Source organism: Panthera tigris, chromosome D2, assembly GCF_018350195.1.
Source record: "Panthera tigris isolate Pti1 chromosome D2, P.tigris_Pti1_mat1.1, whole genome shotgun sequence".
NCBI lineage: Eukaryota > Metazoa > Chordata > Mammalia > Carnivora > Felidae > Panthera > Panthera tigris.
This window is the reverse complement of record NC_056670.1, coordinates 30880430-30905253: the sequence shown is the minus strand read 5'-3', so window position 1 is coordinate 30905253 and position 24824 is coordinate 30880430. Positions and strand designations below refer to the sequence as shown.

The 24824-nt window shown below is 53.7% G+C and overlaps 1 protein-coding gene across 2 annotated transcripts in view; it reads right to left on the bottom strand.

The window, feature by feature from the left end:
• ADAMTS14 (ADAM metallopeptidase with thrombospondin type 1 motif 14) overlaps positions 1-24824 on the bottom strand; it is a 113339-nt gene that overhangs the window by 72294 nt on the left and 16221 nt on the right. For both annotated transcript variants that reach the window (XM_042960498.1, XM_042960500.1), the window contains exons 2-4: positions 12763-12936; positions 11163-11316; positions 7607-8049 (exon numbers count right to left, since the gene is read on the bottom strand). In XM_042960498.1, coding sequence (XP_042816432.1) covers positions 7607-8049; positions 11163-11286 — 567 coding nt within the window. In that variant the 5' untranslated portion in view covers positions 11287-11316; positions 12763-12936. The remainder of the gene's footprint in view (positions 1-7606; positions 8050-11162; positions 11317-12762; positions 12937-24824) is intronic.

Below are 24824 nucleotides of genomic sequence, written 5' to 3'. Positions count from 1 at the left end.
CTCCCCAGACCCAGCAGATTCAGCCGACAAGCTCACACCGTCCCATAGCAACAGCCGCAGCATATCGCGTACTGAGCACACAGGACAGCTCTAGGAAGTGACCTCCTTTACGATGCCCACCTCACAGGTGAGGAAACGGAGGCACAGAGAGGCCCAGTAACTGTCCAAGGCCACACAGCATGTGTGAAAGCCAGAGCTGGGACTTCAACCCGGGAGATGCGGTTGCAGGGGTCACTCTCTCGTCCCCTCACGAACCGCCCCACCGGCGATCAGAGGCCTCCAGCTAATTGTCCTGCTGTGACCGGCCCACACGCTGTCTTAATAGGACCCTTTGCTTCAAAACCGCTATTTCTGGGCCACCTGGGTGGCTCAGTCGGTTAAGCATCCGACTCTTGGTTTCGGCTCAAGTCCATGATCTCCCGGTTCATGAGTTCAAGCCCCACATCCAGCTCTGTGCTGTCAGGGCTTGGGATTCTCTCTCCCTCTCCCTCTCTGTCTCTGCCCCTCCCATGAGCTCCCTCTCTCTCTCTCAAAATAAGCAAACTAAACAAACACTTTTTTAGGTCACTATTTCAAATTTCTCCTTCAAATACTTAAAGATCTTACAAAGCCAGATGGGTACTTCCTTTAAACGGGGCATACTCCCACACCCCCTGTTTGCCACAGTCCCCCCTCCCCTACTACACGGGGCCCTTTCTCTGTGTCACTCCCTGCTCCTGGAGGCACTGAAGTCACCACCTCCTGTGCAACGTGAGCCCACCCCATGCTTGGCACTGAGATAAACAGAAGGTGTAAGCCAGCCTCCGGATTCTGGGAACCAGGTGGCTAACGTGAGGGACGTACAAGCGAGTGGAGGGAAGGGGAAGGCACCAGAGGAGGAGCAACCAGCCTGAGCAAAGGGGGGCGGGGAGGGCTGCAAAGTCAGGTGAGAACACATCAGCATGGCTGGGGAGAGGGTGGGGGTCCGCAGAGCAGGAACCACTATCTAGGCCAGGGAGGTGGGAGGAGCAACGAGGTGAGACCTGACCAACCTCTGTCCCTTCCAGGGTCGACAGCACAGCCGAGTGAGGGCAGGCAGCCCGCAGGCCAAGATGTACAGAGACAGGCCAGCTGGGTGGCTGGATGAGGGCACCTCTTGAAACTCCAGGCGTCACACTCCACATCCCCAGGACAGGGGTGGACAGCAGGACAGAGCCAGGGGCTTCCCAAGGAGGTACTGGCTCAGCCCACCGGCTCCCCAGCCAGCAAGGAGTGGCCCCCAGGGCAAGAACAGGTGCTGACAGGGACACCAATGAGCCACAGGCAAATGTGCAATGGCAGCACCGTACCAACGTGCATCTGGAAAGATCAGCATCTTCCACCAATACTAATGTAACTCCTGCTTCCAGACCCCCCATGGCTCCCTATGGCCACAGGGGCAAGTCTAAGCTCCACGGTGAGGCACAGATTTTCCAAACTACATTTTCACTGCTCCCCCTCTCCTATGGAGAGCTGGGATGATTCGCCATTTCCCGAATCCTGCAAAGACACAGGATTTCCTTTCCTGCAGAATGCCTACAGTTCCGGGTTTTAAAAAATCCTACTGAGGCTTTAATATGCAGCCCAAATGGCCTCTCCCCTCGGAAGCCTTCTCGGAGCACCTCTCCTTTTCAATAGTCCCCTCCAGGCCACCCACCAAGTGCATTATGCTTCCTTGTTCTCCCATAAAACACTGAAGTTTAGTGTGGTCTGTCTGGTTTCGCACTGTCCACTGGGCACGTCAGCCTTTAAACTGTGGGCTTCAAGCCCCCTGGGGGGGGGGGCTCAGTCGGTTAAGGGTCCACTTCGGCTCAGGTCATGATCTCACGGTCTGTGAGTTCGAGCCCCGCGTCAGGCTCTGTGCCGACAGCTCAGAGCCTGGAGCCTCCTTTGGATTCTGTGTCTCCCTCTCTCTCTGCCCCTCCCCCACTCGCTCCCTGTCTCCCTCTCTCCCTCTCTCTCTCTCAAAAATAAATAAACATTAAAAAATTCAAACTGTGGGCTTCTAGAATTCAGGGAGACAGGGCTGAGTCTCATGCCTGCACCCCCAGGACCTGGTGAAGGGCCGGGCTCTGGACAAGGGCCCACGGATTAAGCTGCATTATCTCAGCTCAGTCGTGATACTGACACTTCCACTCGTGGAGCCAGTGCTGATCGGCTCATCGTGCTAAGATTGCCGAAGCAGAGGGAAGGCAGGGCTTGGCCAGCCCGGGGACCAGAGGTGGCCTCAAACCCACACCAGAGAACGCTGCTAATCTACATCCTGCTGCAACGCAAGGGCATCTGATAATATTTACAGTGTTTTCCACTATTAATAATAACTGTAATTACTTTAGTAAATGCTATGAGAAGTAATAAATATTAGTATCAAGAGCCACTGAAATAATTTCCTTTTTTAAGACCCCACCATACACCAGATGCTTCGCTTTTTCATATCATCTTATTTAATTCTCTGTACAAGCCTACAAATGGTTGCCCTTCTCTCCTTTTGAAGGTGAGGAATCTATACACAGAGCGATTTAGACACACATTCAGGGTCACGCAGCCAGTCTGGACCAGAGCGAAGAGACCCCGCACTTTCTGTCGCCCTAGACTGTCTCCTCACAATTACTAACAGCACCTGTCTAGGCCTTTCTACTGGCCGGGCACATTTTGTAACAGCTTTACTGAAATATAATTCATATGCCATACAATTCACCCATTTAAAGCGTAGAATTTAATGGTATTTAGTATATGCACAGGGCCGTGCAACTGCCCCACAATCAATTTTAGAATTTCATCACCCTGTAAAGAAACCCCCTCCCCATCTGCTCCCTACCCCACTGTAAGCCCATTCCAAAGGCAAAGGACAGAGCCTCAGAGAGCTGCTGTGATTTGTACATTAGGCAGGGGTAAGAAGCAAGGCTGGGACCCAGCCCCGCTGCCCCTCCTCACACAGCCTGCCAGGGGTCTACTCTGTAACCCCTTAAATATGCATGATCTGAAGAGGGTGAAAAACGGAACCAGATGGTGACAGAGCTTACATGTGCCTTGCTTCCACACCAGGCCCGTGACTCACAGAGTCACTGAAGGCAAAGGGGGGACGCACAGCACAGACAAGTCCCTGCCACCCCCAGTGCAGGGGCAGCGAGGCCCAGGACACAGGGAGGCAGAGAAGGCAGTGGGGGAAGGACCCTTTCGGGCAGTCTGGGATCTAGATGGTTCGTGGGGCCCCACTCCGCTGACCCCATTCCTGCACCCCCAATCCCTCCTGGCCCACAAAGAACTGGCCCCTGCCCCAGGCCTCTGTGTTCCTCCCAGGAATTCAGAGCCATAATCGCTAACGGGGGACCTGCTCTGCACTTGGCCCCCAGCCCGGGGTCCTGAGGTGACCTGGGTCCTCCCTGCCCACAGGCCCTCAGAGGCTGGGGGTCACAGGAGTGTCGGGAGAACCACTGCACTGACTGGCTGGGCTCCCCGAGACAGGCTCTGAAGAGTGGTCCTGCCTGGGCACATTCCCAGTTGGGTATCCTAGGGTCTGATGGCTCCCCCCCACCCCCACCCCGCCACCGCCCCAGGGGAAACAATTTGCAGGTAGTAGGGGCCACCCACATCCCTTATTTCCTCCCCCCCCCCCCCCTGCACAAGCCTGCCCTGGGCCAGTCATTCTCTCTGCTGGCCAGAGGCCCAGCACTGCCTTTCACGTTTATAATGTTTGAACAATCTTGAGCCAATGCCACCTCCTTCAGGGAGGCTTCCTAGATGCCCCGACCAAAATAAGTGGATCCTTCTGCTGCTGCCTCACACAAAATTGTGATTTGTCTGCTCATATGTCTGGGTCCCCATTATCCTACAAACTCATCCAGGGCAGAGGTCCCAGCTTCCTCATTCCTGGGTCCTTCCTGACCCTCTCCCCGCCACTGTGACACACAAGACCCTCCAGAAGAGCAGGTGGGAAACGAGGTCAGTTTTGGCATGAATTAACCGCAGGGCACAGCACCCTCCCAGCGTCTGTCCCAGGTGTCCGTGGGGGAGTGGTTCTATGGGATGGCAGTGACACTTGCTGCCCGCCCCCTACCCCCGGGTGGGTTCCAGTTGGCAATGAGGACCAAGCCACCAGTTCAGAGATGGCGCTTCCCCCCAGCGCAGCTAAGATCCAAATGGCTGCAGTCTATCCACACAAAGTGTCTTTGTTCAAGCCCTTCTCACAATTGGAAGGTTGGCTTGGCCATGAGGGCCAAACTCAGGGCTGGCTGTCTTTCCTCCTGGTACCTGCAATGAAGCCTGGTCTGGCACAGAGCATGTCCTAGAACCCGCCAGGCGAGGAGGTCTCAACCATAGGTTTAGAGAGGCCTGGCTTCAAATTCCTTCAGCTGGCCTGCCCCGCGTCCCAAAGCACCAATGCCAGAGCTGGAAGGGGCTCTGAGCCCCTCTATCCCATCCTCTGAGGTGCACCTAAGAGGCAAGTGGAGCCCAGAGAAGGAGAGCAGCATGCCCAAGGTCACACAGCCACGTCTCCAACTCCCAGCTCAGACTCTTTGCAGTTAACAGGCTGCCCCATTCCTACTCGAGGACCCCTCTCCTATCCTGCCCTTCCCTCAAGGTCAGGCCAAGGCCCACCTTCCCAGTGCGTCTTCTGGGATCCCCTCCCCGGTTCCATCCAGCATGGGGATGTACCCTCAGTGGCTTGAAGAAGGAAGAGCTTCTGCCCAGAATGCCCTCCTCGCCCTCTGGCCTCAGCAAACTTCTACCCACCCTTCAAGGCCCAGTTCAAACGTGACGTTCCCGGGCACCAAAGACAACAATCGCTCCCATCTCCTGAGCACCATCTCCATCGTGCTCTGGAATGGCAACAAGTTAACGCAGAAACTACCAGAGGTGTTTCTCCTGCTTGGCACCCAAGTTCCTTGAGAGCAGGGACGGGGCTCTCTGCGAAGCAGGGTAATAACAACATCTGCATACACACTGCGTACGACCGGCGGGCTTTACAAACCATACGGCGTTGGGCAAACAAGCTCTCTGCCTATCCTCAGATCTCCCCCCCCCCCCGACGGCTCAGTCTCCCCATCTATACAGCGGGTGAAGATAATGAGTGCACGTCTCCGCGTGCAGGCCGGGGCTGTTGCTGCTATATTCCTCGGGTCACTTTCATTTTCTTACGTCTCCCTGAGGACCTCACCCACGGCCAGTGGTCAGTACGTATTTTTTTGGAAAGAAGGCCTTTTGGGACCTGAGGTGCTAAAGAAGATGGGGTTTAAATCCAAAGACCACACACAGATACAGACTCAAATCTGATCAGAAATGTTACACTGTAGGGGCGCCTGGGTGGCTCCGTCGGTCGAGCGACGGACTTCGGCTCAGATCGTGATCCCGCGGTTTGCGAGTTCGAGCCTCGCCTCGGGCTCTGTGCTGACAGCTCGGAGCTCGGAGCCCGGAGCCTCCTTCGGATTCTGTGTCTCCCTCTCTCTCTGCCCCTCCCCTGCTCATGCTCTGTCTCAGAAATAAATAAACATTAAAAAATTTAAAGAAAGAAAGAAGGAAAGAAAGAAAGAAGGAGAAAGAAAGAAAGAAAGAAAGAAAGAAAGAAAGAAAGAAAGAAAGAAAGAAAGAAAGAAAGAGAAAGAAAGAAAGAAAGAAAGAAAGAAAGAAAGAAAGAAAGAAAGAAAGAAAGAAATGTTGCACTGTGGCCTTTGGGTCCAAAGGGGGCTCAGCTGGGTCACCGTGAACAGCCCCTTGCGCTCATGGGACACGGGGCAGTTTTCCGGAATGGGCTGGAAATTCTGAAATCCTTGCCCTGGGGAGGCTTCTGCACTGGGTTGTGGCTAGGGACTGGCTCCAGAGACAGCCAAAGGCAGCAGCAGTGGCCTGGGGGCAAGCCAAAGCAGTGGCAGTCATACCACAGGTAGTAATGCTGTTGATCACCCACTGACAGCTTTGAGGCCCCAACGTACTTTCGTGGGGGCAGCGGGAGAGGCGGTGGCCGCAGCCCTGTCACTGAAGAGCCAACGGCCTCTGTGGCTGCGGACCGGAGAGGGAGTTCACGGTGTGATTCGGTCAAGCCACCGGTCCACACCAGCACTTTCTGTCTCTCCCTCTGCACAGACACCGCATCCCTGGGCGACTGCAAACATCAGTCACCCCTTAGGGGGTGATGATGAAAAAAAGAACAAGAAGCCCTGGCCCACATCAAGGCAGTGTGACAATCAGCAGGAAGACACCGTGCAAGGACGGGGACACGGGGAGAAATGCTCCCAGCCCTGCTAGTGAAGAAAGATTCCCCCTTAGCATCCTCCCGATCTGACGCATCCCTCACTTAAAGCGAAAGGGCAGAGGAGCACGGGGGTCCTTTCCTGAGACGCGTCAGCTCATACCTGACAAAGTGTGACAAAGTAAAGCCTGGGACTGCCACACGGGCTCGCAAGCGCCTGAGACACCGGGGATGGAGCCGAACTCCAGCACAAGTCAAGGCTCCGAGAGGGCCACCCACGGCTTTGGGGTTTGCACACAGACAGTGCAGAGCCTGCTTGGGATTCTCTCTCTTGCCCTCTCTCCCTGCCCCTCATCCGCACACGCACATGTGTGCTCTCCCTCCCTCTCTCTCTCAAAATAAATGAACTTTAAAAAAGAAATCTGTTTTTTTTTAATTTTTTTTTTTTATGTTTATTTATTTTTCAGAGAGACAGAGACAGAATGCGAGTGGGTTAGGGGCAGAGAGAGAGGGAGACACAGACTCCGAAGCGGGCTCCAGGCTCCGAGCTGTCAGCACAGAGCCCGACGCGGGGCCCGAACTCACGGGCCGTGAGATCATGACCTGAACCGAAGTCGGACGCTCAACCGCGGGAGAGGAGGCGTCCCCGAAAATCTGTGCTGCATGGCACTGTCACCACATAGCCACCCAGGCACCCCAAGAAATCTGTTTTTTTTAAAAAGGGGAGCACTCACAGAGGGGAGCACTGGGAAAGAGCAGGCTGACTTTAAGACCAAAGACAGTGGGGGATGAGGAAGGACGTAACAATAACAAAAATAACAGCAGCTAACACCAACAGAGCCTTGACCCCATGCCAGGCAGGTGCTGACCACCCACCACATTGCCCGGTAAGGTAGGTCCTATTATCGTCACTGCCACTCAGCCCCGGGAGGGCGTGGACCATGTCTGTGGCATCCCCCAGAGCCTGAACAGGGCTGGCCACATAGGACGCACAAAGTAAATGTGTGCATTATGCGTAAATCCTTGCTTCACACAGAAGGGAAGGCAGGGCAGAGTAACATCTCCAAAGCCTCAGGGCTACTGGGTGGCCCAGCCAGGATTCAGCCCCAGCAGAGCCCGCCTTCCTTACCGCTGCATGTGTCTGGGCTCAGAGAATCCTGCCAGCTTAAGCCGTGGTCCCAGCGCGTCCGGTGGGGGAATGGACAAGGCATCATCCTAACCAGATCTTCCGCACCTGCCAGAGCGTGAACCTGGTGGCCAGTGGGGCATGCAGAGCTCTCCGGAGGCAGTGAGGCCTGTGACTGGCCCAAACCACACATTGTGCCCCCAGGAGTCCCAAACACAGGGAGCCAAGGAGAAAACCACGCCAGCCTGGCTCGGGTAGCCAGGCTTGTCCCTTACCAATCCGTCGCAGTTGCTGATGGCGACAGCTGCCCCTGGCATGCCCGTGACGTCCCCGGTGTAGACACACTCCCGCCGCAAGGGCTGTCGGAACAGCTCCCGAAAATCCTCCTGCCACTCCACGGAGGCTCCGGGCACCACCAGCCGTCGGTTGGGCCGTAGGCGCAAATGCAGTTCCTCCCCGAAAACAGTAACATTGAAGTAGAGGGAGGAGCGCCCCGCCCGGCCAGGCTGCAGGGTGGCTCCTTTGCGGCGCAGGGGGCTGCGGGCCACCCGGAGGCGACCTGAGCGTGACCGTGGTGCGGGTGGCTCATCCACTATTGCACTCCCTGAGGAGGCTGCTGCTGGCCCAGACAGCACGTGGGAGAGGAAGCGTCCCCGAAAATCTGTGCTGCATGGCACTGTCACAACATAGTCACTGAGCTTTCCGGAGAGGTGCAGCTCTGCTGGAAGTAAACAAGGAGTTACATCAATGTAGTCTGTGCAAAGGTAAGGGGAGACCGGCAATCCCACGGGCGGAGAGAGCTCTGCAACCCTCAGCGTCACCTCGGAGGGACCTCTTAGCCCAAGTTCATCCGATAGCCATCCAGTGCTTCCTGAGCCTCTGGATCTCTGTACTTAGATGAACGGTGTTCAAGTACTCTGTGCACATAACTTGCTTTCTGTAGTCCCCAAGGCCCTGTTAAACTTAACAGAAGAAAAGAAATGATGCCAGAGTCCTGTCTGTCACTCTAGCCACGAGCCTTCCAACTTTGGGCATTGCCAAGGAAAAGGCTGAAATTCCCCGAAAGCCCCCAGGGCAAGGAGAGGGATGGCGGGATCTGCCCAGACTCCCTCAGTGTGCTGAAGTCACCAGCCCAGCCTGGGGTAGGGCCCTCCTCGCCAAGCTCTCTGAACCCAGCCAGCAAAACACACACACCTAGAAACCCAGGGGATCCTGGGCACGTGTCAAGGAGACAGGAGCTGGAGAAGGGAGGGAGGGAGTACAGGTTCTATGTTTTTCCAAGTTTAGAAAGAAAACTTTTTAAAGTAAACAGAGGCTGCTGAGATTTCGACACGGCCCAGCACCAAGCCTGGTAAATATAGATCTTCAAAAATAAAAAAGAGACGCATGGGGTGACCTGCCCACTCGGACTGAATTAAGTGTGAGGTCATGGCCCCATGCTCCAGGCTGCATGCCAGCAGCCCGGTCCTCACACAGCTCTCCCTGAGCCCAGCCAGGCCCAGCAGGAATGACAGCTCGCTGGCTTCCAGGCTTGGTGATTCAGGGACGGGAGTTTGGAGGGATTTTCATTTCCACATGGCTCCATCTTTTGCCTCCCTAGCCCCCTTCACACTACCGATGAAACCTAGAAAATTACATCTCCCGAAAACCTCCCATGCTCATGGCAGTTACGGTGGGGGAGTACTGACTCTCCTCTGGTTTTACCCATTAAGACCCCCAGGATTTCTGCTAGGGAGATCCCACTTCAGTACATGAGTATAGAGCTCACAGACAAGCAGATGTCCCGCCTAGAAATGACAAGAGCCCCCTCCCCATGCTCAGGTGAGGGTGTGGGGCGTCTGGTCTGTGTGTGAGATGGTGTCTGCACAGAGCCTAAGAATGATGGAGGAGAGAGCTATCAGTGTGTTTCCCAGCAGGAGTGTAAGGGCCAGGTGCTCACTGGGTGTGGGCAACCACCTGCCAGCCTGACTCCGTGAGGATGAGGCAGTGAGACACGCACACACAAGTTGGAGAGACAGGAGGCACTGAAAGTTAAAGGCACACGGGACAGAAACAGACCAATAGAGAGAGAGAGAGAGAGAGAGAGGGAGTGTGTGTGTGTGTATGTGTGTGTGTGCACACGCACGCGCGCGCGGGCGCGTGAGAGAGAGAGAGACAGAGACAGAGACAAATATATAGCCCCTAAGAAGAGACTCCAGATTCCCAAAACCTCTCCGGGGTCTCTCCACCTCTCGTGCCAGAAAGGAAGAGCAAGCTCGGGTCAGCGACCGGGCCATAGGGGAAGAAAGAGCTCAAGCCCAGGGCGCGCACCGCCTCCTGCTCCCCGGAATGCCGCCGGCCCCTCGGGCCCCCTGGGGCCAGCCTGACTCCCGGGCACCCCGGACCCCTCGCGCCCCCGCGCGCCCGACCTGCACGCACCTGGGGTCCGGCTGCCCGCGGCGGCGCAGAGCGCCCAGTGCAGGGGCAGCAGGCAGGACAGCAGCGTGCGGAACGGAGCCATGTGGCCGCGCGCGGACGCGGGCCCGAGGGCGCCCGAGCCCCGGGCTCCGGGCTGCCGACGAGGCTGGAGCGCGCCCCGGACTGCCGGGCGCGGGCCGACCGTCCTCCGCCTGCTCCGCCGCCGCCGCCGCCGGCCCGCCGGCTCCAGGTCCCCCGCGCCACCGCCCGGACCGCTGGCTCCACGCGCCCGAGGCTGCCGGCGGGAGAGCGGAGCGGCCGACGCGCCAGCGCCCCCCGTGCCAACTGCCGCGGGCCGGTCGGTCCGCCCGCGCCGTGACGCTCGGGGACGCGGCGCGAGCCGGCCAAGGGGGCGGTGGGGCGGGCGGGCCGGGGGTGGGCACGCTGGCGGGGCGGGGCCGGGCGCGGGTCGGACGGGGGGCGCTGCGCGGCCGGGGCGGAGCGCGGGGCTGGGGAGTGCAGCGCCGAGCGGCCCTGCCTGATCGGAAGTGCCACGCGGAGCCAGCCGCCTGGGCTCCCCCGGAGTGACGGTCCGTAGCCGCTTTCCTTGTCCCCTCTGCTCCCCTTACTTGACCGCAGGGCCCACTCTCCAGAGCCACCGGGCGGAAGGGATGTCCAACTCCGTTTGGGTGATGAGACGGTAACCACCTCTCCTTCCCTAGAGGGGGTTTCTATCTCCTTTCTCTCCTAGTGGAGTGGATGCCCTCCACTAACTTTATCTACACGTTTTGCAGACCACGCCTCTGGGCCCCCAATTGCAGGGAGTGACCTGAGCCCGAGTCAAGAGTGTGGTTGAACAAGGTGAGGAGAGAGAGCCCTCCCTGGCTTTGTGCTTAGACAGACCTGATTGGAATCCTAGCCGGGAGCCTCCCTGGGAGAGTTAACTATAGCACGCACTAGGTGTTCCATAAATAAGGCACCCTCCACCTCTGGCACTAATAGCTTCTCCGCGGCCCGAGGTGGGAACAATCCAGAGGCAGGGACGAGTGTGGATTGCCGGTTTTGCAGTGTTGCTGAGACCAGTTCAGTAGTCGGGGCAAATAGCCCAACCCCTGCTTCGCTGTATAAATGTGTTCCTAACAATTTGCAAATGAACTGTATTTCAAGTAAGCCAGAGGTGGGAATTGGAGAAAGGATTTTTTTTGTTTTTTTTAAGAACTGTGGAATAAAGAATCTTTGTATACAGTGTATAAAGACCCCTAATCTTTCTGCTTTTGAGTCCAGACATTTTGTTGTGGGGCTTTCTTAAAGGGAGGCCAGCTTGCGGGTGGAAATTCTCTAAACACACTTCTCTGGGGAATCCCTGGATCCCCTGAGAGAGGACTTGGGTTCCTGCACTCTTCCCAGTCTGCCCCCTGGTTAGGCTCTGAATACCTTCCTGCCTTGTGGACAGAGACCCGGATTCCTCAGGATTCCTCATCCTCGGTATTGGAGGGCCGGTGGGTTTCTGAAAGCAGGTTCGGAGAGCTGACGTGGTGTCCCAGGTCACATAGCTCATTTGCAGTGGGGCTGGGATCCCAGTCTAGTGCTGAGCCAGAGAAAGAGACAAGATGAAAGGTCAGTAGACTATTCAAGGCTGAGCTTTGCCAAACCCAGTCTGTGACCAAGGGCAAGTCATTTTCCTCTTTGGGCGGCGGTACCTCATCTGTCAAAGGGGTAACCACAAGGCTCACGGGAGTCAAGGCAAACTCTGACGTCCTGTGGAAATGCAGAGCATTTTCTATTCCAAGGAATACCAAGAGAATTCCAAGGAATTCCAAGAATTCCAAGGAATACCATCCAGTTATTTGCAAATGGCACCAGCAAATCCACACACATATATATATTTATTTGAAAGAGACTTTGTGTGCGTGCACAGATGCAAGCAAGGGGGTGAGAGGGAGAAAGAATCTTTTAAAAATTTTTTAATGTTTATGTATTTTTTTAATGTTTTGTTGATTTTTGAGAGTTAGAGAGAGACAGAACGTGAGCGAAGGAGGGGCAGAGAGAAAGGGAGACACAGGATCCTGACGTGGGGCTAGATCCCACAACTTGTGAGGTCACGACCTGAGCCAAAGTCGGACGCTTAACCCCTGGAGCCACCCAGGTGCCCCTGGAGAAAGAATCTTAAGCAGGCTCCACGCTCAGCACAGAGCCCAATTTGGGGCCCTGTCCCACCACCCTGGGATCACAAACTGACCTGTATTAAGTTCAGGAAAAACAGAGTTCCTTTTTCTCACTCTTTTGGGTCCTTTAAGCTCTGTTAAGTCAAGAGCCAGACTGTGGTTTTGTGTGTGAGGACAGATGGAGCAAGAATGTGTGTGTGTGTGTGTGTGTATGTGTGTGTGTGTGTCCGTGGGAATGTGGAGGAGGGGCTGTGAGGTGACCAGGCTGGAACTGTCTCCATTCTGGCCCCCCACAAATCCACTAAATGAGCTCAGGATAAAATGACCTTCCCTTCTCAGGGTCTCAGTTTTCCCAGCTGCAGAGTGGGGGCCCTATGGGGACAGAAGGGAAGAGTCACGGTGTATGACGGCTGACTTTCTCCCTTGCCATCCCAGAAGCTTGCCTAGCCCCCTCCCTGAGCCCCACCCCATTCTTCCTGCCTTAGACTTGGTAAGTCAAGAGGGACAGATTGCAGCTGGGACCCCAGCAGCCTGACTCATGAGCAGTGGGCTGGGACCTCCCCCAGAGCCAGTCCTGGCAAGCAGAGAGCAAAACCTCACCCCGGTTCTCTCCCCCCGCCCCCTTCCCTGGGGCTATAACGGTTGCTTTTGTTGGCCAGTATTGTATGTCCAGGCTCTTTTCCACTGAGGAACCCTTTGTTAGGAAGAGCGGACAAGGGAACATAACTCAGAGTCTGGGCAGAAGGTGGAGGAAAGGGCTGGGTGGCAGGCCCCATTTCTGTAGGTGAACAGGGCCAAAGCAAGGAAATCTACAGGCATCAGCTGGGGATCCTGCTAGAGAGGGAAGTTCTGGGTTCCCTGACTCTCACCTTGGGATTCTCGCACAGTGGAATACGGCTTGGGTGTTTGTCTCGCTGATGGTTCTCCAACATTTATCCAACGCTCCTTCTGTCCAAAGCGCTGGCAGCGGAGAGGGATACGCAAAGAGCTTGCACTGCACAGTCAGGAGCCAATTGGAAGATATGACAGGTGCACGAGAAAGCCTGAAAACCGGGTAAGACAGGAAAAAGGAGAGTGCGCTGGATGAAGGTGCGGAGTCATGGGTGAGCGTTATGGGGATTCCAGAAGGAAAGGGGCTCAGGGCAAGTTCAGTGGAAGACTTGGGTCCAAGCCAAAGCCCATAGTCCTTGGAGTACCCATGGTTCTGTTTGTCTTCCATCATCTTTTTTTAAAAATGTTTATTGAGAGACAGAGAGAGAGATTGAGACCGCACGTGTGCACACAGGGGAGGAGCCGGGAGGGGGGAGAAGGGGTGTGGAGAGAGAATCCCAAGCAGGCTCTGCACTGTTAGCACGGAGCCTGACAAGGGGTTCAGATTCACAAACCGTGAGATCATGACCTGAGCCAAAATCAAGAGTTGGACGCTTAACCAACCAAGCCACCTAGGCACCCCTGGAAAGGTTTTTAAAAAGATAAAAGGAAGGGGCTCCTGGGTGGCTCGGTCGGTTAAGCAACTAATTTCAGCTCAGGTCATGATCTCAGTTTGTGGGTTCGAGCCCCGCATCGGGCTCTGTGCTGACGGCTCAGAGCCTGGAGCCTGCTTCGTTCGGATTCTGTGTCTCCCTCTCTCTCTGCCCCTCCCCCGCTTGTGCTCTCAATCTCTCTCTCTCTCTCTTTCAAAAATAAACATAAAAAAAGTTAAAAGAAAGGGGCTCCTGGGTAGCTCAGTTGGTTAAGCATCTGCCTCTTGTTTCGGCTCAGGTCATCATCTCGAGGTTCGTGGGATTGAGCCCTGAGTTGCGCTCCTGGCTGACGGTGCAGAGCCTGCTTGGGGTTCTCTATCCCTACCTCTCCCTCACTGGCAGAAGTGCACGTTCTCTCGCTCTCTCTCAAAAAGTAAATACATGGATTTTAAATTAAATAAATACCTTTCTGCTGTGAAAACTAGAACACTTACAGAAAAGTGCCACCTGGTTGTTTTTTTACAGAGGGGTAAACCGAGGCCCAGAAAGCAGAAGTAACTTCCATGAGACCTCAGAGTGGGTTCGTTCAGGGGCAAGATAACACCCCAAGACTCCTTGCTCCTGGTAAGATGATTCTAGAATACCACCCTGTTGGTTTCTCCACTCCCCGCCCCCACCCACCACAGGACCTTGGCCCTTTGGCTACTCATCGTTGGCTCCCACCTCATTCCTAAGGGAAAAAGAAAGGTGTGGATCTCTTCCTCCTGACACCTGAGAACCACAGTCCCACTAAGAAGTCCTAGGCCAGGGGCGCCTGGCTGGCTCAGTGGGTAGAGCATGCAACTCTTGATCTCAGGGTTGTGAGTTCAAGCCCCACCTTGGGTGTAGAGATTACTTAAAAATAAAAAATCTTAAAAAAAAAAAAAAAAAGTTCTAGGTCAATAGTTCTGAAATCACGGTCCCCCAGCGGCAGAATCAGCATCACTTAGGTGTTATAAATGAGAATTCTCAGGCCCTACCCCAGACCTATTCAACCAGAATAGGGGGTGAGGCCCAGCAAGCTTTTTCAAACCCTCCATGGATTCTGGTGCATGCTCAATATGAGAATCACTATTCTAAGCAAAGCTTTGCAAATCAAGGCCCAATTAGGATGAGAACAAACTCACTGAGGATCTGTGACCTGCTCCTCACTGAAGGCTGCCACCCTCACCTCCTATCCCCAGTTTCTAAAGCTTGGGCTTGAGCCGCATCTGAAGTCTGGGTCTGGACACAGCTCCAGGAGCATCCAGAGCAACCAGAGACCATGCCTTGTGGTCCTTCTCCGCATCACCCTTCTCCTCCTCCTCGTCTCCACCCCCGCATTCCCTCTGCACATTTCCTGGCGAGTGTCTAATGACCGTATCTAAGAGACCCGGACGGGTTAAGTTAACCACAGTGATTTGTCATACATTACAGAACAGCTGACACCCCCGAGACCGGCTGAACCATGAGATCAGTTAGAAACAATGCTGTTTGTGCCCTGTGTGTAGATGTCGTATGGTTGTGGTTACTGCATGGTGAGGGGTTCAGGGAGAGGAGGTCTCCTTGTCCTAGTAAGGAGGGCTGCCAGAAAAGCCAGCTGTCCTTCCGGAATTCTGTTTCTGCCATTCACTCTCCCGAAACTGTAGGTTTATAATTGCAAATCAAAGTCCAGCGCAGCCCCTGATATTGGCCCCTTGGGGCTCAAGAGAGGCAGGCAGAAAACAGAGACCCTCTCCTATTTCCTGGAGCCCCTTGGTTGTAATAGAAGGTCTTAAAGAGATTTGGCAAGGACTCATTTCTCACCAGCCTGTCTTCTAATCCTGGTGTCCTCTTAGATGCCATGGTGGCATCCTGCCAGCAAAGACAGGCCAGGCCTCCATTCCCGTCCTTTCTCTAGATCAGTTGGGTTATATGTAACCAAATAAATAAATATGGCTTAATTTATTGCCCCACATAATATAGAATACTGAAAGAGACCTGGGCATGCCCAGTTAATTTGGCAGCCCAACAGACTCACCCAGTACCCTAGTTCCTTCCTCCTTCTGCTCTGCCATGTTCGCAGTTACTCTTGTCCTCAGTCTTGTCCCCTCTTAGTCACAAAATGGCTGCATCAGCGCCAGCCAAATGCGTATATTCACCAGCTGCAATGGTGACCAGAGGCAATGGAAAAGGGAGTTCTTTCTTGTCCCCTCTTTCAAAAATTTCTATTATGCAAACTTTCAAACATAACATGAAAGAAGACAGTAGCATGAAGCTACCCCCAAATCCCCCTCTGGCCCACATTTACCCACAACTCAGCTTCGATCATTATTAGCACAAGACTGGTCTTGTTTCATTGTTACCCCCTTCCCACCACACATCCTGGTGGGATTTTTTAAACTTTACATCCAAATTAGTTAGCATACAGTGAAACAATGATTTCAGGAGTAGATTCCTTAATGCCCCTTCCCCATTTAGCCCATCCCCCCTTCCACAACCCCTCCAGCAGCCCTCAGTTTGTTCTCCATATGTATGAGTCTCTTCTGTTTTGTCCCCCTCCCTGTTTTTATATTATTTTTGTTTCCCTTCCCATATGTTCATCTGTTTTGTCTCTTAAAGTCCTCATATGAGTGAAGTCATATGATTTTTGTCTTTCTCTGACTGACTAATTTCACTTGGCATAATACCCTCCAGTTCCATCCACGTAGCTGCAAATGGCAAGATTTCATTCTTTTGATTGCCGAATAATATTCCATTGTATATATATACCATATCTTCTTTATCCATTCATCCATCGATGGACATTTGGGCTCTTTCCATACTTTGGCTATTGTCGATAGTGCTGCTATAAATATGGGGTGCATGTGTCCCTTCGAAACAGCACACCTATATCCCGTGGATAAATGCCTAGTAGTGCAATTGCTGGGTCGTAGGGTAGTTCTATTTTTAGTTTTTTGAGGAACCTCCATACTGTTTTCCAGAGTGGCTGCACCAGCTTGCATTCCCAACATCCTGGGTTATTTTAAAGCAAATCTCAGGAGTACTGGGTGGCTCAGTTGGTTAAGCGTCCAACTTCGGCTCAGGTCATGATCTCGAGGTTCATGAGTTCAAGCCCCACATAGGGCTCTGTGCTGACAGCTCAGAGCCTGGAGCCTGCTTTGGATTCTGTGTCTCCCTCTCTCTCTGGCCCTCCCCTGCTCATGCTCTGTCTCTGTCTCTCTCTCTCTCTCTCAAAAATAAAATAAAACATTAAAAAAATTTTAAAGCAAATCTCAGACATCACCTCCTGTTTAGTATCAGTAGCTAAGAAAGACTTACTCGCTTTAAAAACAAAAAAAAAACAAAACATCAACAACAAAAAACATAGTGCCTCAGTCACATCTGACAAAATTAACCTCAACTTCTTAAAGTCATCTTATATCCGATTATTGCTTAAATTCCTCCACAAAAATTTTCGTCTTCTTTCGTTTTGTTTTGAAGGCACGGATTGTTCAAATCCGGGTCCAAAATAAGTTCCCACAATGTGTTTGGCTGACGGGTCTCAAGAGACTCCTTTAGTCAAATCCATGGGTGGGCAACCTGCACGTGGGGCCAAACCCAGCCCACGGCCTGTTTTTATAAACACAGCCTGCCACCTTCACTTGTTTACACATTCTTGGCCCCATTTCATGCTACAAAGGCACAGTGGAGTCGTTTCTACAGAGCCAGGATGAGCCACAAAGACTAAAATATTTATTACTTGGCCTTTACAGAAAAGGTTCGTTGACCCCTCATCTAAATAATTCCCCTATCTTTTTTTTTTTTTCCTCTCCAGTTTTTGGTTTGAAGAAATGAGGACATTTGTCCCACAGAATCCTGCATTTTCTGGTGCCCCTTTTGAGGAGCAAGGTAGAGGTTTCCAGAGCAACCCCCCCCCCCCCGCCCACCCACAGCATTTACCTTCAAGTCTTTTTTTTTAATACGATTTATTGTCAAGTTAGCTAACATACATTGTATACAGTGTGCTCTTGGTTTCGGCGGTAGATTCCCAGGATGCATTGCTTACCTACAACACCCAGTGCTCATCCCAACAAGTGCCCTCCTCAATGCCTATCACCCACTTTGCCTTTGAGTCTTGATACCCAGAATCCCTCACAGCCAATCCCTGACCAGGCCCGAGGCCCTCCTCGGAAGCACATGGCTGCTCGCGAGATGCCCTCCCAGCCCCCGACCCGGATCCTCCCCGCTCCATCTTCTAGCTCATGGTCAGCATCTAACAAGCACGCCCCCTGTCCCAGCTCTGTGCTGGACACCAGGGACCCAGAGGTGACCATGGCAGACCGGTCTGTGGGTTCTGAGCTCCTCATCTACTGAGGGTGCTTCCAAGCTGGGAGGGAGGCACAGGTGCCATGAGGGCACAGAGAAGACGTGCCAAACCTACATTTGTGCAGTTGGAAAACGTTTCCTGGAGGGGGTGCCCAGGGGCTTGTGGGGAGGGTGGTGCGGGATCCAACCTCACAGGGGCCGAAAAGCTGTGTTAAGGGATCTGGCCCATCCAGAAGCCTCTCACAGCCCCTGGAAGCTTCTATGAGGGGGCGGGAGCAGCATTAGGATTGAAAAAGCGAGTGAGATGTAAAATCTGCTCTCAAGTTCCTCGCTCCCACTGAGGCATGAGTCACCCATGGTGGTGCACTGGGCTCTTTCGAGCCCAGGGGGTAAAAGGGTCAAGATATAGTGTGAGGGGTGCTCGTAATAGTGTTTTGTCTTTTCAAGATATATCAAATATATATTTTTAATGTATATCTTTATATTGTATTTCATATCATATAATCTGTTTTAATGTATAATTTGTGTATTATATATTACTGAGTAAATTATGTAATGATATGATTTTTAAATGCACAATTTATTCAATATTTAATATATAATTTTATTTATATATTGTTATATAATTATTAAATTATGTATCAATATAAAATATAGACGTATGTCTTTTTCATGTTAATTTTTGAGAGACAGGGTGCACACCCATGTGCATGTCAGGATGGTCAGTTTGATATGAAATCTTCTGGGTGTAAGCCAGATGCTTTGTTTAAGCTGCGGGGGAGGGTCTGTGAGAGGGAGACAGAGGATCCAAACCGAGTTCTGCGCTGACAGAAGAGAGCCCCGTGTGGGGCTCGAACCCACGAACCCTGAGATCATGACCTGAGCCGAAGTCAGATGCTTAACCGACTGAGCCACCCAGGCGCCCCCAGACATATATCTTAATATGTATTTGACATATTTCAGAAAGGCGGAATATTCTTCTAGGTCCATATATTTTCTGTGTAATGGGATACATAACAGGGTAGCCTCCTAACGATGGAATTGAGTCTCTGAAATGATGCCTCGGAGGTAGTGCCTTTTCTCTCTTCACCCAAAGCCACCTTTGCTCCAATAGGTTGTGCTGGGCTATGGCCCCTCTTGGAGCTGGTTTCTAAATGTGGAAAATGAGACTAGAAATATCTATCTCCCGTCAATGATGGATAAACACAATGCCAGCCATATATCTGGAAGCCCTTCGGGGAGCCGGGGCGTAATGTTACTGGCATTTTGCTTCCTTCTTAGCCCTTAAAACGGAATGCCCTGAGGGACTAAGAGTCCTCACCCCCTGCCACTCAAAGGTCAGGTGGGTGGGAGCTGAACCTACATTTGCTCATTTCCAGGATGACCCACCCTCTTTCAAACAGGGGCGGGGTGTGGGGGGGGACACACAGGCACCCACACTTTGCCAATGGAATTCTTGCCTTCCATCGGCACTGAGCTTTCACAAGCCCCACCTTCAAAATCGTCAGGAGTCGACAGTTGTCAGCTGTGTTCTCCGAAAGAGGGACAGACTTTTATTGAGCACTGTGTATGGGGCACTGTGGAAAGCATTGCCCGGGCCCCGGGAAACGTCAGCTCCTCGGGTGATCTGAATGTATGCCTGTTGGTGATTCCAATGGTGAAGGTGGTGGTTTGTATGGCATCTAACATTTGCCTAGCAAGAGGAAAACCTCAGCTGGGACGCCGGGAGGCCAGGGTCCTGGTCAAGACTCTGCTGCTGACAGGCTAAGGAGCTCTGGGCAGTCCCCTTCCTGCCCTGTACCGTTGAGTGTGGGGATGAGATCACCTCTGCGGTGCCTCTGAGCCCCCACCACCCATGACTCAGCCCCCAGGGCTTTGCACACACTGTTTCCTGAGGCTGGGTGCCTTTTCCCATGCCTCCACCTGGCAAGCTATGCCTCCTCCTTCAGACTCTCTGTCAGCAGGCACTTCCTCCCTGGACCCATTATGACACATATTACTTTTTTTTTTTTTTTTTAATGTTTACTCATTTTTTGAGAGACAGAGACAGAGCATGAGCTGGGGAGGGGACACAGAGAGAGAAGTCACAGATTCTGAAGCAGGCTCCAGGCTCCGAGCTGTCAGCCCGGAGCCCAACGCGGGGCTCGAACTCATGAACCATGACATCATGACCTGAGCCGAAGCCGGCCGCCTAAGTGAGCGAGCCACCCAGGTGCCCCGACACATATTTCTTATGGAAGCATTTCTTATACACTTTCTTTTTTTCTTTTTTTTTTTAAGTTTATTTATTTATTTTGAGAGCGAGAGAAAAAGCATGAGTGGGGGAGGGGCAGAGAGAAAGGAAGAGTAAAGAGAGAATCCCAAGCAGGCTCTGCAACTGACAGTGCAGAGCCAGATGCGGGGCTCGAACTCATGAACTACGAGATCACGGCCTGAGCCGAAGTTAGATGCTTAACCAACAGAGCTACCCAGGCGCCCCTTCTTATAAATTGTCTTAAGGGCAGGGCTCAGGTGTTGTCTCATTAAGACCCGGCACACAGTAGGTGCTCAATAAAAGTGTGTTGTACTGGATAGCACTGAGGTCCCTTCCCTCCGCCCTCTACCCTGGGTGAGCGTCGCTCTCCTAAGGGCTAAATCGTTCTTGCAAGAGTCTGAACCCCTCACCGTGAAGGCCGGGAAGTGAAAAAGGATACAGGTCTCCAGGGATACTCAGGCCTTGGGAACTAACTGAGGCTTGATACACATCATCTCACCCAACAGCTGATGGTGACACCCTTGCGGTCACCATTAGTCACTCATCCGCCACAGGCACTTCTGTTCTTTTTATAACTCCAGGCAGTTGGGGCCCTACACCTGCCCCACATTTATGCTCCACAGGCTTCCGAGATCTGCTTTTTGGCAAGACCTCCAGGTCAATTAGCCGAGTCAGTGCTGAGAAGTTGGGAGGTTTGTGGGGTGGGAACCGGTCAGAAATCCCTCCCGGACACCAAAGAGCTACTTAGGGCCAGTGGAGTTGAGCCTGGTCACGGACACCAGGAAGACCAGGTCACGGAGAAAGCAAAATGCACAGAGAATTAAAGCACACGGTGAAGATCCAAATCCGGAATGAGCTATAAAAGGGCTGCAGATTGCACGTTACAAGCTGTGTGCTTTCCCGAGTCCCCTCCAGCTGGCCGGCCGGGAGGAAGCTTCCTCCCACTTGGCCGCGACTGACCTCCACCGAATGTTCCAAATAGGTCCACATACGTCTCCCGGCCCCGTGGCCCAGAGAGCAGGGCAGCTGAGAGATGAGTCCTCCCTGGAGGCAGCCACACCCAGTGACCTCACTGCTCACTACTGAGCTGTGAGCACCAGGAGGAGGCAGAAGGCCCTGGGGAGTGGCTTCTAGAAGGAGCACCTCTATCCAAGGACAAATGGCCCAGAAAGCCAAACACAGGCCACAGCTTAGCTCTGGGGCCACATGGGTTTACAGTCACCTGAAGAAATGTCAGTAGTCACTGCCCATCCTGTGTTTGGGTGTCGAGCTGCCCTGTAGGGGTCTGGGCTCGACTGGAAATGCCCAGAGTGGTCAGCTGTCAGCTTTGGGGACTCCTTGGCCGTGCCTCCTCCCGCCTGCCCTGAGCAATAGCCGAAGTGACATTCAGGCACCTTGTTTCCCTTCTACCTCCAGCCCCGTTGCCTCAGTAACAGGAAGGATGGTGAGGGACCGTTACTCCTCAACCCTCCACCACCACTTGGGCGGCAGCATCCCTGGGGTCTTCTATCCCCCATGGGGCCCTTGTTCTTCTCTCTTCCAGAAAGCCATGTCTCTGGAGCACCCACCCTCACAACAGCAACTATAAAGAGCTGTAAAGGTCTGAGATGTTACCCTCCTTGGAGGCTAATCCACTTTTCCAGAGGAAGATGCTAACTGCCTGGGTCAGAGACCAAGGACTTTGTTGTTCATGGCGCAGCGGGCAGCGTGAGCTTCCTGTTCCCTCACCCCCAAGTCCCGCGGGGCCAAGCCGGAGGCGGGCCCTGGTGGGTGCTGTGACCACAATGGGTTTGTGCCACAGCTGAGGAGCCTTGAGTCTAGGCAATGCCAGTCTTCTAAAGGGGCTGCTAGCAAACAGGCAAGAAGAAAGGCAAGATCATTATCTTCCGGGGCCATTTGTTATGCAAATGTCCTCAAAAATATAGCCCAGAACCAAAGCTATTCAGGAGACAGACGGGGACCCATTGGAATCATCTCCCAGCAGATACTGTGGAGGTGACCTAAGCCTGTGAGCTGAGCAGAAAATGGGCATCTGTCTCCATAAGTGCAAGGGCAGTGGGGAGCTACGTCCTTTTTTACCCTTGGCCGAGCCCTGCCTTGGACTAGATCATTGGGAAGCAGGGTCTGAGACAATCCAGGTGCAGGCTGGTGGGGGAGCCAGGTACCTGAGGCCCAAGAGAGGACAGGAGGCCGCAAAAGGGGCAGGCACTTCCAGAACCACATCAAACTGATAAGGGGGGTCCTGAGAGTCCAGCCTCTGACTTAGATGACCTGTTTGTGTCCACCCCCAAAGGACCCCCACCCTTGGGACTCCTTTCCCTGCTCGATGCACATTACTTCCCTGATCCCAGCCAAAGAGAAGTCGTCGGGAGAATCCAGATCTCATCCAGCTAGTAGGAACCTGAGGGCTCCACAAAGTTAGCCCAGAGGGTAGGGCCTTGGGCCCTGAAATAAGACTGGCCCAGGTTCATGCCCAGTGCTGATGCAGACCAACCGCCTTGGTGACCTGGTGCAAGTCACGTCACCTGTCAAGTGCCTCGCTTTCCTTCTATGCAAAAGAATAAAGGTACCTACTCACGAGGGCTCTTGTAGAGATTAATCCAACCATCCACGGGAAGTGCTAAGCTATCACCCAGTGGCAGCACCGTGAATGGTGACCACTGATGTCCCAGCGACTGCTCTGGTGGTGACGGACCGTGCAAGGTGACACTGCCAGAGAACATAAGCTCTGGTATTCCAACCCAGGTTGCCCGACCTCCTTCCCAGGACGCCCATTCCAACTGGATCTGCCTTCTCCACCCACCCCGCCTCCTTCTTTCCGCCACTTCTCTCCAACCTCGGCAGCCTGGCGCCCTCCACCTTAGGCTATAGCTGCCTTGCCAAGGGGATTCCACACGCCGTCCGTGGTTTGTCCCTGTCGAATGCAGAATCCAGAAGGGCTTCAGGAAAGTCGGTGACGCTGGCTTGCCACTTACCAGCTCTGTGACGTGCGGAACGTTTCTTAACCCCCCTGAGCCTCAGTTTCCCCATCCGTAAAATAGGAAAACCGCAGAGCTGGCTTATGGGACCGCGGTGAGGATTCCTAGATGCTTGGCAGAGTGCCTGGCACGTGGTGAGGACTCAACAGATGTCAGCTGTTACTCTGACTGCATTTAGCGTTATTATTCTGAATGAAGATTGTAAAAGACACACCCAGATCTGGGGGGTTTGGTAGGTTCTGTGCTCCAGAAGTAAGGAACTGAGAAGCCAGCAGATGAGCTTGTGGGGAGGCAGGAAAGCTCTCTGCACACCGTATAAACGTGTGCGGGTGAGAGGGTGCTGGCCATCGGAAAGGCCTGGAAGCAAAGCAAGGACACAGTGCCGCAGAGGGGTAAGGACATGGCGGCCGCCAGCTGCGCTCAGCCCTCTGGGGTCCCCCAGCAGCACGAGAAAGGGGGTGAAGATGACCACAGCCATCTGTCGGAGGTCCCAAGGTCCCGTGGGTGCTGGGGCCACAGTGGGGCCAGAGCCAGGTGACTCTGCAGCGTCCAGAGGGCCTCGGACCTCCTTCTCACGGATCGGACTAAGCACTGGCTGGGTGCATGGCTGGGGTAACCAGCTCATCCTGGTTTGCCCAGGCTTCTCCGATTTGGGCACGGACAGGCCCTGCCCTGGGCACACTGGAATGGTTGGTCCTGTACTTGTGACCCACTGGCTTCAGAATGGTGCCTATTCCCTTCCTGAGGGCCCCCGAGTGCCCTCAGCGGAGCCGTCCTCAGCCCCAGCCAAGCTCCACTGCTCCATCTTTCCCAAAGAAGTGGCCCCGGGATTTGACTGATAGCATCCACAATGATTGGCAGGTCAGGCTGGACGTGGCCCGGGGTCCCGGGGTCAACGTGACTGTAGCTGGGGCTGGCCCCCACTCCAAGGCAGCCAACTTAAGGCCAGAAGATGTGCCGGGAGCGGTATAACTTCAACACAAACTTGATGGAGGTTGTCAGGCACAGGGGTGAGGGCTGCTGGATGGCTGACGAGGGCACATTAAATGCTTACGGAAGTGTCCACCCCCAACAGATCTCAACACAGTATTTTTTAATTGGGGCTTTAATCCCCCAAAGTCTACTATATGTACCTCCCCTCGCTGCCAGCTCCCTTGCCCCAGTGAGCCCGTACCCTCTAGAGGCATGGACGATGGTTGGACAGGGGTGGGAGAGATGGGGAGGTTTGATCCGGGACGCTGGCCGCAGGTTTAGAAAGGGGGTGGGGGGGGGGCGCCTGGGTGACTCAGTCGGTTAAGCCTCCGACTTCAGCTCAGGTCACGATCTCATGGTCCGTGAGTTCGAGCCCCGCGTCGGGCTCTGGGCTGACGGCTCAGAGCCTGGAGCCTGCTTCCGATTCTGTGTCTCCCTCTCTCTCTGCCCCTCCCCCGTTCATACTCTGTCTCTCTCTGTCTCAAAAATAAATAAACGTTAAAAAAAAAATTAAAAAAAAAAAAAGAAAGGGGGTGGGGGGCTATCTAAGAAGAAGTTGGGTGAATACACTAGGCAGTTCCTAGCAGTTGATGGGGAAGAGGCTAGGAGGAGGAGGAGAGGCAAATAAGGATGACCCCACTGGTTCTTCCCGAAGCATCCCCTGAAATGGAGAAGGGAAGTTTGGAAGGGAAAGGGAAGAGCTGGTTTGGAACGAGGTGAGTCTGAAGTTTCTGGGACTCAACCAAGGGAGCCCACACCTGGCGTGCAGTGAGCACCCAGGCCTGGCGTTCCTGGGAGACAAAAGACCTGAGAATCGTCAGCCTCTGGGTACACAGGCTGGTGAGCTGACTGCGGGGGGCGAGCGCAGTCCAAAGAGAGGCTTGCGGGTGGAATTAAAGCAAGACTGACTCCTGGTAGCTGAAGGTCTTGTCCTCTGAGAGTTTTCTGACTCCTGGGCA